Below are 16,346 nucleotides of genomic sequence, written 5' to 3'. Positions count from 1 at the left end.
TCCAGGGCAGGTCATGGAATCTGCTCAATGATATACACGTATAGGAATTTTACTAGCAGGGACAGGGAGGTGATTATCTCGTTATACAAGGCAATGGTCAGGCCACACCTAGAGTACTGTGTACAGGTCTGGAGGCCTCATTTTAGGAAAGATGTAGAGTTGTTAGAACGAGTACAAAGAAGAGCAATAAGATTGGTGACGGAAACAAAGTGGTACTCTTACCAAGAAAGGCTTAAGTTCTGCAAATTGCAACGCCTGGAGAGTGAGAATCTACGAGGTGATCTGATTGAGGTATATAAGGCCTTGAATGGGTTGAGCAAGCTGAATGCTGATGGGATTCTTCCTCTTGCTAAGATTTAGAACATAAGGGGGCACAGTTTCAAATTGAGGGAAGACAATTCTAGAATAGATGTGCGGAAATTTTCCTTTAGCTAGCGGGTAGTGGATTGGTGGAAAAGCCTTCCATGTGTTATTGTGGAAGTCGATAACCTAAATAAATTTAAGGCTGAAGTGGACAGGCATTTGGAACGAATGGACGGATGAAATGGGAGGTTTTTTTTTTTTTTTTTTGGCTGTTGCTGCATAAGCTTGCTTTCTTGCATCGTATGCCTCTACTAATGCTAAATCATGCAGAAAACAACCATTAAATTGAAACATGATTGTTCGCTACTACAAAATCATCATACGGAAAGTCTATTACTCCCACACGCAAGATACTCTTTTGTGGTGTTTCAGGAGCATCAGAAGTTTAGGCTATCTTGCAGTATATATAAAATGATTGTGTGTGTTTTGAAGTAGTTTTGCTGTTTGCTGGACGAAAAACTCGAGTTTCGAGTTTTTCGTCCAGCAAAGAGAGAGAGAGAGAGAGAGAGAGAGAGAGAGAGAGAGAGAGAAAGGCAATCCTTGCATGAAACCCAACTAACTCAGACGGGTTGTGGGGGAAAAAAAAAAAAAAAAAGCCCATAAAAATTCCTCCGTATTCGACGAAATTCGAAATTAGGTCACGAGAGCTAAAACTCACAGATTAATAATCGGGGGCATAAAGTTATATGCAGAAAGCGATCTACATCATCAACAACAATAAAAGATCAGCGATGAGAATCGACACTTAAAAAGCGCCATCTGTAAGTGAACAGTACCTTTTTAGTCGAGAGTAGGTTTTGCTGCAGTTATTTGGAAAAATGGTGAGTGTTTTGTTTTCAGATAAAGGGAAATTTAATCGAAACGAATCAAAATTCTAATTATATGTCTATACTTTTTTAATAAACTAAATATTTTATTTGTACTATATCATATATTTTTTTGATTATATTCCAGTGAATTGTTTTCCTGTTTGGAGTATTTGTTGTCTGTATTGTGTTTAGTTGCATACTTCATATGGTTTCGATAAATTTTTCTGTTTCGTTCTATTTTGACGATGATGGAATATTTAGGTTTATTACTGGATAAGGCCAATGAGTTCTGTTATGTGAAAGAAGTGTGATATGATTGACTTTTAGTTCCAATCTGCAAAGTCTTACGTCTACTAAATAACACCATGTGATAACTTGCAGTTTTATATTATAAATCGTGTAAGAGCAGTATTTAGATAATAAGAAAGCGTCGGAATATTATTTTTACTTCTAGTCAACTATTCTTTTTCATATATTTGTACCTTGGATTGCGTTAAGTGCATGTTGTATTGGTGCTTTTTTGCATGTACAGAACGCATCAAAAGCCATTAACTTATGAGCTAATAAAAAATAATGGGAAAATACCAAATGAAAGGTAAAAATTTCTGGGTTGATTAGTTATGGGGTGTTGATAATGAGAATATTTATAAAAGTAAATAAGTCCACTCATAAATCTGAGAATGGTTTAACTAAAAATTGGTTTATCATTTCTTAATTAAACCATTAGTTAATTTTTAATTAAACCCTCTGGCTTAATATCTTAAGTTTGCTGATAATACATAGGTTGGCAGGGGGTTAATGACAGTAATCAGGGTAAACTACTACAACAAGATAAAAAAAAAAATTAGGTAGATTAGGCTGGGAAATGGCAGTAGAAGTTTAACATTGGCAAATGTAATGTACTGCAAAGAGTTCTTTACTTATGTAAACTAGAAGGAAGGGTATGAGTCAGATTGGTCCACTTGATATCGATGGTTCAACTGTTGATGATCCTGCTCAGGTAGCTAACAAACTAAATTAATATTTTGCATCTACATTCACACGAGTTATTCAGCGAGGGGAATGCCAGAGGTGTATTCAACTCTGACAGTAAGGTAGATAATCTTGTAATAACTGAATAAAGTGGAGGAGAAATTGTTGAAGATAAACATAAGAAAGGCACCTGGGGTGGTTGGAATCTATCCAGTTATATTAAAGGAGGCCACAAAGGAAGTAAGCAAACCCTTAGCCATAATTATGAGAGCTTCCTTGGACTCAGGGGAGTTACCTATGCACTGGAGATGTGCAAATGTGACCCCAATCCACAAAGGAGGATCAAAGGGAGACAAGTAATTACAGACCTGTTTAACTTCTGTTCCAGGGAAATTAATGGAAGCACAAGAAGCATTGCCGAATCATCTAGACCAGACTTCAGTTATAGCTCGGACATAGCATGGTTTGTTAAGGGGGAAGTCTTGGCTGACCAATTTGATTGGATACTATGATGTGGTCACAAAGGATCTGGATGCAAAGAATAATTTTGATATCATATATTTGGATCTTAGAAAGGCTTTTGATACTGTTGCATAAATTGGAGCAATGTGGCATTGGAGGCAAATTGCTGCTATGGATAAAGGGATGGTTGAGTGGGAGAAGACAGAGTGGTAATCAGTGGACACTGCTCTTCGTGGACTAATGTTATTAGTGCAGGCCCCCAATTAGTGTTGGGTCCATTGTTGTTTTCTGTATTCATTAATGATATTGATGATGGTCTATTAGGCTTAATGTCCAAGTTTGCAGACAATACGAAGGTCAGCAGGATTGTTGATGACAGAACGCTGCTGCAACAGGATCTAGAAAAGTTGAGCAGATGGGCTGAGAGGTGGCAGCTGAAGTTTTAACATTGACAAATGTAAAGTACGTACTGCGTATGGGAAGCAGTATTCCCAGAGTAATGTATCAACTGTGTGGTACTACACTGACAGTGGTCATCATCATCAGCCATTTTCAAGCTGTGCAGGAAGAAGGCCTCTCCAGCAACTTTCCAGTTCCTTCTGTTTTGTGCAATGGCCATCTATTTACTACCCACAAACTCATGAATTTCATCTGCCCATCTTCATTGTTGTCTTCCAGGTTTTTTTCTAGCTCCTCTTGGGTACCATTCTGTTATTTTCTTAGTCCATCTGTCATGTCTTCGAACTGTGTCCTGCCCAAGACCATTTTAGTTCTTTAGTTTTGATAAGAATGTCCTTTACTTGAGTTTGCTTCTTAATCCATGTGCTTCTCTTCCTATCTAACAGTCTGATTCCCAATATAATTCATTCCATTCTTCGCTGTGTAGTTCTCAGCTTCTCTTCCATTCTTTTGGTGAGTGCCCACATTTCACTTCCATAAGTCATGGTGGGGAATATACATCGGTTTATTATTTTACATTTCAGACAAATTGGGTTATTGCTCCTCAGTATGTGACTATATTTCCTGAATGCTGTCCATCCAAAATTTATTCTTCTCTTGACTTCCATCCATTTATCATTATCACAGCAAATGACTTGTCCCAGATAAGTATATGACTCCTCTTTTTCAATTACTGCTCCTTCAATCATTATATCCCTTTGTGTGCCATATATGTTCATCATTACTTTTGTTTTAGCATATTCATCTTTAGTCCAAAATTCTTACTAACTCTTAATAACTGATTAAGATTTTCCTCTAATTCTTTGGGATTGTGGGTTATGACCACAATGTCATCTGGAAATCATAAATGGTTTAGGTGCTCTCCCTTCACATTGACTCCTTTCTGCGACCAGTCTAATCTTCTGAAAGCTTCCTTGAGGGCAGCAGTAAACTTCGGAGATATTGTCTCTCCTTGTCGATCTCCTTTCTCAATTTAAATTTGCTACTGTCTTTGTCTAGTCTAATAAAGGAGGTAGCATTCTCATAATTTCTTCAAAATCATAATATATGGAGTATCTATGCCTTGTCTTTCCAGTGCCCGAAACATTGCCTTGTGCTGTATGGAGTCAAATGCCTTTTCATAATCCGCAAATGCCAAGCATAATGGTGTTTTATATTCATTTGCTTTCTCCATTAGCTGTGATATTATGTGAAGGTGAGATTAGATTGGGGTTCGAGCCCATGACCACCAAATACGGGGGATATGGAAAGGTCAGATAATGACAACCGCATATTCCTGGAGCAATATGGCCTTGATTGCTAATGCTCCTAAAAAAAAAATAATAATAAAATAACGTGAAGGTGATCTGTAGTTGAGAATCCTGTCCTAAAGCCAGCTTGTTTTTTTGGTTGAGTCTCATCAAGTATTCTTTCTAATCTGTTAGTAATGACCCTTGTGAACAACTTGCAGATGTAGGATAACAAGCTAATTGGTCTATAATTTCCAATTTCTGATTTATTCTTATGCAACAAAACAATGATTGCATTATTCCGCTCCTTAGGTGTTACACCTTTTCTAATGCATTTTGTGAAGAGTCTTGCCAGTTTTTGTCATGTCTCTTCCTCCCAATTTTAACAACTCTACAGTAACTTCATCTTCCCCTGGGGGGCTTTCTTGTTCTTCATTTTCTTCAACACGTGTTCTACCTCATCAGGAAGGATATCAGGTATGTTGTATGTGTTACTAATTTGCAATCTATCTTTCCCCACTGCTGGCATCATTCCCTCATTCCTTGTGTAACTCTTTATAGTAGTCTTCTGCTATTTGAATTATGCCTTCTCTGCTATTTATAAGTACACCATCGCTATTCTTCAGTGGTAGAGAGTGAAAAAGACATGGGGGTAATTGTGCAAGAATATATGAAGTTTTCTGAGCTGTGCAGATGGTCTGCAAGAGTAGCTCATGGTGTCTTGTCAATGATATACAGGAATTTTTCTGGCAGAGATAAGGTGTTATTATCCCCTTGTATAAGGCAATGGTCAGGCCACACCTTGAGTACTGTATACAGGTCTGGAGGCCTCATTTTAAGAAGGATGTAGAGCTGTTGGAATGAGTACAGAGAAGAGCAACAAGATTAGTGAATGGAATGAAGGGTTGCTCTTATGAAGAAAGGCTTAAGTTTTGCAAATTACAGTGTCTGGAGACTAGGCACCGGCGAGGTGATCTGATAGAGGTGTATAAAGCCTTGAATGGTTTGAGTGTGCCCAGTGCTGATGGTATTGTTCCTCTTGCTCCGATTAATCGCCTTAGAGGGCATAAATTGAAATTGAGGAAGGACAGTCGTAGGATGGATGTGCAGAAGTTTGCCTTTAGGCAGCAGGTGGGTGATTGCTGGAACAAGCTTCCATCTGTTTTAGGGTTGATTGCTTAAATAGATTCAAGGCAGAACTAGACAAACATTTGAAGCGAGTGGATGGGTGAAATGAGAGTTTTTTTTTTTTTTTTTTTTTCTTTACTGTTGTATAAGACAGTGGTTAGACTGCATACAGGTCTGGAAACCTTGTTTTAGGAATGATGTGGATCTGTTGGAACAGGTGCAGAAATATGCAACAAATCAGTCAGGACTATAGGATGCAAATTATGAAAAGTCCATTTATCGATAAATTGGAAAAAATTCAGATCATCGATAAATTTTCTAATTAAATTAGCTGTCTCATAAATTATAAGAACAGATTTTAGTTTTTTATCCTGATTAAGGAAGTAACATTTCAAAAAGCATAAGGCATTAATAGTGGCTGGAGAGAGACTGCATTGAACCTTTGTTATGAAAATTCCCCTGAAGAAAATGTATCTTGGCTGTATACAGTGGCAGACAAAAAAAACTGCATCACTTGTGAATTTTGCAAATAATGTGTTTTGTGCTGCATTGTGGATTGCAGAAATGTTCAAAATGCATTTGTTAGATGGGATATATATCTCTGTGAATGAAATCCAATAAAGACTCCACCTGATATACCTAATTGCCATAAATATCTTCCCAAAGGGTAAAATGCATAATTAATGGTAATATGAGAAATCATGCAAATGGCAATTACATGTACAAACTGAAATGACAAGTTAACGTTACAGTATTATGTACTGTAAATTTGCAAAATAAGTCCTCAATATTTTGTTGTTCCTCTTCGAGCTGCAATTACGGCCCTGCAATGATCTGGCATAAAGTTAATCAACTTCTGGATATACATTAGTTTTGATAATATTTTTTGGTACCTCACCCTTACAATGCTCTCCTGTAGCTGAATCTTACTTGTTGGCTTCTTCTGAGCAATTTTAGACAACATTTATGTACCAGCAATTTTCAATAGGGTTCAAATCTGACTGTTGCTGAGCCAGTCCAACACTAATGCCAGCATTTTTGAGGTATGACTGCACCTTAAGGGAGAAAAACAAGGAAAAAAATTGGCGTTTGTTTTAAACCTTGGGAGACAAGAAGACAATCTCGTCATTAAATTTGAATAGCATAAAACTTACTTATTTTGCTGAGTCCTGTTGAAAAATGCAGTTTTAGACGTTAGTGTGTTAATCCCTAAGAATGGGTTTCCAGGCACTCCAAGATAGCAGTGTAGGTTTCTGTGTTCACCGTTCCGTTAATAAACTTGATTCACCCCACCCCTTTGCTTTTTATGCATCCCCAGACCATCTGATCTTTGGTTAACTTTACAATCAGTGTTGTGCATTCATAATGGTATGCCTCCAATTTTCGTCTTCTGACATATCGTTTCCCATCTGAGCCATGCCGGTTGAATTTTGACTGGCCAGAAAAGATTACTGTGTCCCATTGCTCTTTTGTTCATGAACCATTCGTTTTAGCCCAAGCAAGTCGCTTCTTCCTGATTTGTTGGGTCAACAAAGGCCTCTTGTTGGGCTGATAGGTATGCAGATCATGCCTATCAGCCCAATTCCAAAAGCTGTCTTTGGATAGTTCGTGCACTTGTTTCAACACCAGAGGCCATCTTAAAGTTTAAATCACGAGCACTAGCATGGTGAAGTGCTAGGAAGGCATAGCCGTTTCAAATATCTATCTTGGGAAGGCATAGTCACTCTTATGGCCTAATCCAGGTTTTCTTTTCATATCACCGGTTTCGCGCTTTAATTTCAGTACCCGGGATGCTGCTAACTGGTGGCAGCCTATTTTATCAGCGATAGCATGCGTAGAAAGCCCTTCCTGGGACAGAGCAAAGCAACAGCTACAATTTTTTTTTTTTCTTGGTGTCAACTGAACATATAGATCCATGCTTACACCTCCGCAAAACTGCATACTAATGAGCGTGTATACCCTTCCAACGTCGTATTTATAGAAACCGCCAATGCAATACCTTGCAATTACTCTCTGGTGCAATAGAAGTGTTATCTAACGCAATACCTTTTGCTTTGCGACAAACAAAATGACTATAATCAAACAATATCTTATACTTTTCACTACAAATGTTACTTATTTTTTTTTTAAGGTGATGCAGTTATTTTTGTCTACCACTGTATATGCATTTTTTTCCCATTGGCTATGTAATTGCAAAAGTCCATCTTTGAACCTCTCTTTGTTAAAGTTCTTTGATAGAATATGTATTAGTTTCCATAACTTCTGCTGCATCAGAAAACTGTCCCTTTAATGAATTCTCTAGATAAAAAATAACGATAAATAAATAAAAATCACATGGTACATAGTCGGGTGAATAAAGAGGTTATTCAGAAGTTTGTTTGTTATTTGGTTTTTAGGAGCATTAGAAACTAAGGCCATATTGCTCCGGGATATGCGGTGGTCATTCCTTAACCTTTCCGCATCCTCTGTATTTGGTGGTGACTGGCTCAAACCCCGGGCTAATCAAGAAGTGTGTGCTACGCACTGCTGCTCCTTCCCACCTGGCTATGGAGGCGCCTATTCAGAAGTAATTGTGTGCACAGGAGCATTGTTGTGGAATAGTTTATTATAAGTTTTTCTTGCCCATCCTTCAGGTCTCTTGTCATTTTGCATCTGTCAGGTGTTTAATGAGTTTTAAGTACGTTGTCTTAAAACAAGATTTTCTCTCTCTCTCTTATTAACATAATAATTCATTATGAATTTATACCAGAAAGTATAAATTCATAATGAATTATGCCGTTATAGTCAAAAAAATAATTCTGGCATAAACATCCTACCAGATTTCGTCTCTTGCCATTATTGATTTTAGAAATCCTGGAGCATGATTCACAATTTTAACTAGTTCTTTTGAAAGTTCAACTCTTGTTTCCATCTGGTTTGTTGTTGATCAAAGATGTTGCATAATAATTTCATTTAAAGTATCAATTAGGATGGATTGGTGACTGTAGTATAGCAACTTGAGAAGTCATGGCTTTGAATCTTATTTCACTGTTATCCAAAATAACTTGATTTATTAACACACAGAGCTCATACCTTGCATCATTCTCAGTGATATCTATCTTTGAATTATTTTACCATTTGCATATGCATTTCAGCACAATCATTTCTATAGTCTCTGAGGCTGATTTTTTTTCAACAAAAAAGCAAAATTGTGTGTATCTTTGTTTAATCTACTGGAAGATGTGTGAAAGATATATTCAGATTTTAGAAAACAGTAGTCCTAGCTTGATGAGAGCCTAAGTACCTGAAGTAAAACTATAGTTTATTGATAATACTACCTTTATCTGCAGTCAAAAATAATCATTGCTGCTGTTTCAGTTAGCCCTAGTAGCTTTGAAAGAAGCCATACCTTGTAATTCCCACAATTTTTCAGGAGCCAGTAACACGTTTGTGACAAGCCATGCACAAAACACAACTACAATCCATTAATGGATCTGTATAGGGTTTAATGCTTTGTGTCAAAACTTGACCACTTGTTTACTTTGAAACATTTGTTTTTACAATCTTGCAGAAAGTGAGAGAGCATATGTAAACACCTTTTAAAACTTATTCATTTGTTCATGTAACAACTCTTCCTTCAGAAGTCTTTCTTTGAAAGAGTGCCAGAATTAATTTTATTAAAAAATAAAATTTGGATGATTTTACAACTTTTTTTTTTTAATTAATAACTTTTTTTCAGCTGTGAATTTAATTTTAGATTTTCAGTGAGAACAGTATCCTTTTCATTTTTTGTAAAAAGGAATGTTGAATCTTATGAGCTGTGTTATAATCGTTTTGAGAGTTGTATACAGTATTTAAAAATTTTATTAAAAATAACTACTGTAGATATGTGATAGATATTCTGAATGGGTGATACTGTACTTTACTAACAAGAAAAAATTCAATGTGAAACATTATTTTTGCACTATTTGCTTTTAAAGTTGTCAGAATTTCAAAAATGCCACCTTCCTTAAGAATTGTATTTATTATTTTTAAAGCTGCTACTAATATGAAAATGATATTTTCCAATTAGTTTTGGTAATCTGAAAAAAAATGAATAAGAAATATTGAAAAATGGTTGCAATGTAAGAGCTTAATAGGGATTGGCTCAACCCTCTTGTAAGGCATTTTCAAAATTTACTTGCCATCCAGTAGCTTTCTAAAAAAAGAGATGATGCGAAATTACTCATTCAACAAGATATGCATGTGCAACTGAAACAGCGTCTACTGTAAAGAATTTTTGGTGCTATTAGAGTGTGCAGTCTACCAGGCACTACTGTGGATGCTAAAAATATGATATATGAAAAATATGAATGTGATAAAAATACAAAATTATGTGCTAAATGGTTTTTAATAAAGAGTAAATATTAGCTAGTTATGATAAAAACACAGTTATGTGCTGAATGCATTACTGTGTTGAGTACCATCTTCTGGACGTACCCCAAGACAATAGGGCCTTGTCATTGATGTGGTAGCATCGTGCAAAAAAAAAACATGTGACAGGTGGGGAATATTGGCTTATACTTAGTTGTCCGCGTAAAGGGTACCAAACTTTGTGATGTCCGGAAAGGCAATGCATTCTTCCGTTATATGGACATGAACAACAAATCACACTGCAATCTGAGTTTGTGTGAAATTTAAAACTGGTGTTCTTTTTTTTCTTTTTTTTTTCTTTTTTTTTTTACTGCAAATACCAATGGAAAACGGCAGTTACACTAACAGGAAAGTCTTACAATACTATAACTAACTAAGCCACTGTTTCTCACAATGCACAAGGTAAGATGGTTGGTACAGAGCTTAACACCATTCAAATTGAAGAAGCAAGATTTGCTGGTCCACGGGAATATAATTGTGGGAGAATATTGAATGGCAAACAGGCTCCTCTCTCCAAAGGTAGTAATGCAGTTGTACAAAACAACAGACACTATGGATTAGGATTTGGGGGACCTTGGGGTTTCGGTCTCAAGCAAAGGCTCTGATTGTTTGGTATTTTTATGTGCAATGACCTGACAGAGGCACTTTGATCACCTTGAATGGGAACTCGAATCTGGTTCGGTGATTCATTCCGATGAATGGCCTGCATGTAGCAGTCTAAATGTCATGGGTTACCGCAATTTTATGGTGAACCATCAAGAAAATTATGTAAGCAATTGAATGGTTATGGTTGGATTCCAAATCACGTATTCTAAAGAAAATGAGAGGCATTAACAGTAAGCCTTTTCAATCTCACCTCGATCACTTTTGCTGGAAAGTCTTTATTAAAAATAATTTAGCACATAATTGTGTTTTTAACACATTCATATTTTTCATATTTATTTATACATGTTTTTAGCATCCAGTATACATTTTAGCATCCCACATCTACAAGTTGTTCACAAGGGTCATTACTAACAGATTAGAAAGAATACTGGATGAGAATCAACCGAAAGAGCAAGCTGGCTTTAGGACAGGATTCTCAACTATGGATCACCTTCATGTAATATCACAGCTAATGGAGAAAGCAAATGAATATAAAACACCATTATGCCTGGCATTTGTGGATTATGAAAAGGCATTTGACTCCATACAGCATAAGGCAATGTTTCGGGCACTGGAAAGACAAGGCATTGATACCCCATATATTATGATTTTGAAGAAAATATACGAGAGTGCTACCTCCTTTATTAGACTAGACAAAGACAGTAGGAAATTTAAAATTGAGAAAGGAGTTCGACAAGGAGACACAATATCTCCGAAGCTGTTTACTGCTGCCCTTGAGGAAGCTTTCAGAAGATTAGACTGGTCGCAGAAAGGAGTCAATGTGAACGGAGAGTACCTAAACCATTTGCGATTTGCAGATGACATTGTGGTCATAAGCCATGATCCCAAAGAATTAGAGGAAAATCTTAATCAGTTATGCACAGCTAGTAAGGATTTTGGACTAAAGATGAATATGTCTAAAACAAAAGTAATGATGAACAAGTATGCCACAGAAAGGGAAATAATGATTGAAGGAGCAGTAATTGAAAAGGTGGAGTCATATACTTATCTGGGACAAGTTATTAGCTGTAATAATGATAAATGGCTGGAAGTCAAGAGAAGAATAAATTTTGGATGGATAGCATTCAGGAAATATAGTCACATACTGAAGAGCAATATCCCAGTTTGTCTGAAACGTAAAATAATGGACCAATGTATACTCCCCACCATGACTTATGGAAGTGAAACTTGGGCACTCACCAAAAGAATGGAAGAGAAGCTGAGAACCACACAGCGAAGAATGGAACGAATCATATTGGGAATAAGACTGTTAGATAAGAAGAGAAACACATGGATTAGGCAACAAACTCAAGTAAAGGACATTCTTATCAAAACTAAAGAACTAAAATGGTCTTGGGCAGGACACATAGCTCGAAGACATGATGACAGATGGACTAAGAAAATAACAGAATGGTATCCAAGAGGAGCTAGAAGAAAACCTGGAAGACAAAGGCGGAGATGGATAGATGAAATTCATGAGTTTGTGGGTAGTAAATGGATGTCCAGTGCTCAAAACAGAAGCAACTGGAAAGTTGCTGGAGAGGCCTTCATCCTGCAGTGGATTGAAAATGGCTGATGATGATGATGATACATTGCTGGTAGACTGCACACAGTAGTAGCACCAAATTTTTGATGGTTGACATTACAAAATAAAATTTTTTTTTGATTTGATATTCAGATATTTTTAACAGGTTCAGTTTTGTAGCTTTCTTTTTATACTACCTTGTGTGTGTAATTTTTATTTTTTAATTTACTAATTTATTATTTTTTCCTCATACCAGACTAAGGGTACATCTAGTTTTGGTAAGAGGAGAAATAAGACACACACGTTGTGTCGCCGCTGCGGCCGCAGCAGCTATCACATCCAGAAGTCAAAATGTGCACAGTGTGGTTATCCAGATAAAAAAATGAGGCATTGTAAGTGTGTTTTTTTTTTTTTTTTTTTTTGTCACTTTTATTTGTTTTTAAATACATTTAGTTTGTTAGAAATTTGAACATGAAATGCATGTATCCATTGAGCTTAGTATTCCTGGAAATCGCATATTGTAGAAAATAAGGTAATAAGGCTGTTTTATATGTTAATCGAGGCTGCTGCTGCCCCCTCCCACCACAGGTGCTTCTTATTAATGTTCATAAGCATTTTTAATTAGAATGATTATAAGTACAAAATAATTTAATACATGTTATATACAAATCATACTCTATAAATTATTCAGGCGCTCCTTAAAGTGTATTGAACGGAAACTAGCAGAATGAGTTATAGCAGGGCACTTATAATGTTCAGTTTCATCTCATATTTTTTCATTTTAATTTTGCATTAGGTTTTTTAGAGGTTGAAAGAGGCCTACTTATGAATTTCATATTAGATTTGTCATTGTATACAGCAACTGCATGTTTGAATCTCACAAAAGCGACTTTAGTTGATGTGCTGAATAGGTGGAAGAGCAAGGGGTGATGCAGCAAAAAAATAAAAATAAATTGATGGATAGGAATTGCTGATCCATGAAGAAGTGATAAAAGCAAATCAAGTGATGTCCTTGGAAAATGATACATTGGAACTCGCATATGTGGGGCTGTCTGTCTGTGTCCACAGTCCATGGGTAGATGCACAGATGGATTTCATGGCAAGGTCTAAGCCCATCATTTTTTGACCCTGGAACAGTGGAAACCAGCTTTATGGAGTTCACAAAACACGTTGCACATTCCCTCAAAATATAGGTGTGGAGACTGCCCGGGGATGTCACCACTATTATGTATTGTGCTGACAATAGTTTGTGCTATGGTTTGGTTTGGATTGTTGATTTAGTGACGAAAAGCATGTGCTAAGTGGCACACTGACATCTTGGATAATTCTGTGGTGCCTACATAGCAATTACATGGATATAGTTCTAGATGTTCTAGCACAGTAATGCCCCATGCTATGCAGAAAGCAATTTAAAAATCTGTTTTTAAGTTCCTTTTTGCATAGGATGGAGCATTTCAGCTGTTTTTTTTTTTTTTTTTTTTTTTTTAGCAATAACAAGGGTTTCCTTATTTTACGGAAAATGGGGTCCAATGACTTGTTAGCCCAGAATCAAACACCTTTGAGATGAACTGGAATGTGTAGTAGTAGTTGTGGCATGTGATGTAAGAAAGCAAGCTTATGTAGCATCAGCCAAAAAAAAAAAAAAAATTTACACAACCATTCCCTCTAAATGTTTGTCCAGTTCCTCCTTAAATTTATTTAACCTATCAACTTCCACAACGACAGATGGAAGTTTGTTCCAGCAATTAACCACCTACTGGCTAAAGGCAAATTTCCGCACATCTATTCTACAGCTATCTTTCCTCAATTTGAATTTATGCTCCCTCAGGTTCGTAATCTGAACAAGTGAAAGAATCCCATCAGAATTCAGCGTGCTCAACCCATTCAAGACCTTATATGCCTCAATCAGATCACCTCGCAGGTGCTTAGTCTCCAGCCACTGCAATTTGCAGAACTTAAGCCGCTCTTGGTAAGAGGATTGCCTCATTCCTCTCATCAATCTTGTTGCCCTTCTCTGTACACGCTCAAGCAAATCTACATCCTTCCTAAAATGAGGCCTCCAGACCTGTACGCAGTACTCAAAGCATGGCCTGACCATTGCCTTATACAGAGGGACAATCGCCTCCTTTTCCCCGCTAGCAAGATTCCTGTATATCATTGACAAAACCCCATGACCTACTCTTGCAGCTTGTCTGCATTGCTCAGAAAACATATCTGACTGCACAATTACTCCCAGGTCTTTTCATTTCCTACCACCCTAAGTGTAGTTGGTGTGTTTTTCTGGCGTTACTTCTACCCATGTGCAGTAATTTGCATTAGTCAGTGTTAAACTTCAGTTGCCACTTCTCAGCCCATCTTCCCAAATTTTCTAGATCCTTTTGCAGTAGCACACTGCCATTACTGTCATTAACAACCCTGCCAACCTTTGTATCATCTGCAAACTTCGACACTAAGCCTGATATACCTTCATCAACGTCATTGATAAATATACAAAACAACAGTGCACCCAAAACCGAACCCTGTGGGACTACACTAATAACATTAGTCCACAAAGAGCAGTGCCCATTGATTACCAACCTCTGTCTTCTCCCACTCAACCATCCTATTATCCATTGTAGCAACTTATCCTTAATACCATTCTGCTCCAATTTTTACAGTAGTCTTCCATGCGCAACAGTGTCAAAAGCTTTCCTGAAATCCAAGTATATGATATCAAAATTATTTTTTGCATCCAGTTCCTTTGTAACCACATCATAATATCCAATCAAATTTGTCAGACAAGACTTTCCCTTAACAAACCCATGCTGTGTCTGAATTATTGCTGCAGTCTTGTCTAGATGATCCTGCAATGCATCTTTAACCATTGACTCCATTATTTTACCGGGAACAGAAGTTAAACTAACTGGTCTGTAATTCCCCTCGTCACCCTTCAATCCGCCTTTGTGAATTGGGGATACATTTGCATATCTCCAGTCTGTGGTGACCTCCCCTGAGTCCAAGGATGCTCTCATAATTATGGCTAACGATTTGCTTAGTTCCTTTGCCGCGTACTTTAATATAACTGGATAGATCCCAGGTGCCTTTCTTAAATAACTTCTCCACTTTGCTCTCAGTTATTACAAAATCATTAAGCACCCTGCTACAATTTGATAACCTTCTGGCGTTTTCATTCCTTAATAACTCCTCATGTGTGAATGTAGATGCAAAATGCTCATTTAGTTTGTTTGCTAGCTGAGCAGGATCATCAACAGCAAAACCATCGATATCAAGTGGACCAATGTGATTCATCCCCTTCCTTATAAGTATAGAAATCCTTGCTGTTTTTCTTAGCATCCGTTGCCAAAGATTTCTCGTAATCTGCCTTCGCCTGTCTAACCTCCTTTGTGACTTAATTACAGACTAGCTTATATCTGCCGTATTCTTCTATGTCACCTGATCATTTATATGCATCCCATACATTTTTCTTCTCTGCCATGAGTCTCATTAGTTCATTTGACAACCATTTAGGCCTAAACCTTGAACAATATTTGTTAATAGGTATATGAAACGTTTAGTAGATTCCACTATTAATTCCTTGAATGCTTCCCATTTAGAATTTACTGTTGGTAACATTATCAGTTGGTCCCACTGTACAGAATTTAAAAACTGTCTGAGAATGTTAAAAAGGAGGAATGAATGTGTTCTGCTGCCTGCTACAAGTAACCCATCAAAGTGTTCCATGGTGAATTGGTACTCTCATTGGAGCCAAGGGTGATTAAAACAAGTGTCCAAATACTTTTGGTAGCATCAGTACTGTGCATAAATACAATAATAACTGATCATGCAAAAATAACAGTTGTAATTTCAGTGGTGATGATCATAACAGTTAAACTGTGATCACTTAAAATTCAAATAACATAAAGAACACAAATTTAAAAATAATAATAAAACTATGGATAAAATCAGATGACAAAACTACTAATGCTTGAACATGGGTAACTCTGTGTATACAATTTACGGACATATATATATATATATATATATATATATCTGTAAATTGCATGTGTTCTGTGGTCAGTTTTCTGTTTGCCGGAGTTTCTGGGAGAAAAAAAACCATGCTATCCTCACCTGAGATAGACTAACTAAGTGATGCGTGAAAAAGGCCCATAAAAATTCCTTGCGTCATCGGCGGGGCTCAAACTCTGGTCTTTTCCATCTGGTGTGGGGAGAACGGCGGTTCTGCCAACTGTGCTACCCATGTGGGCAGCAGATTAGAGATGCAACAAAAGAAAGCAATATCCATGAGGGTGTGTGTAACAAAAAAGGTAAATAAAAAGAATATAATGGATGAAAGCAGTAGGGAAAAATTGGAAACCATAACAA

General features: G+C 36.9%; 1 protein-coding gene across 1 annotated transcript in view; it reads left to right on the top strand.

Moving 5' to 3' along the window:
* The first annotated feature begins 1,073 nt into the window (after positions 1 to 1,073).
* Positions 1,074 to 16,346, top strand: part of RpL37a (ribosomal protein L37a) — a 28,438-nt gene continuing 13,165 nt past the window's right edge. The window contains exons 1-2 of the mRNA XM_090385004.1: positions 1,074 to 1,184; positions 12,241 to 12,376. Of these exons, the coding sequence (XP_090241130.1) occupies positions 1,182 to 1,184; positions 12,241 to 12,376 (139 nt within the window). The 5' untranslated portion in view covers positions 1,074 to 1,181. The remainder of the gene's footprint in view (positions 1,185 to 12,240; positions 12,377 to 16,346) is intronic.

Source organism: Mastigoproctus giganteus, chromosome 1 (assembly GCF_048544385.1).
Source record: "Mastigoproctus giganteus isolate SK-2022 chromosome 1, ASM4854438v1, whole genome shotgun sequence".
Lineage (NCBI taxonomy): Eukaryota > Metazoa > Arthropoda > Arachnida > Uropygi > Thelyphonidae > Mastigoproctus > Mastigoproctus giganteus.
The sequence above is the reverse complement of the archived record's forward strand: the minus strand, read 5'-3'. Positions and strand labels throughout refer to the sequence as shown.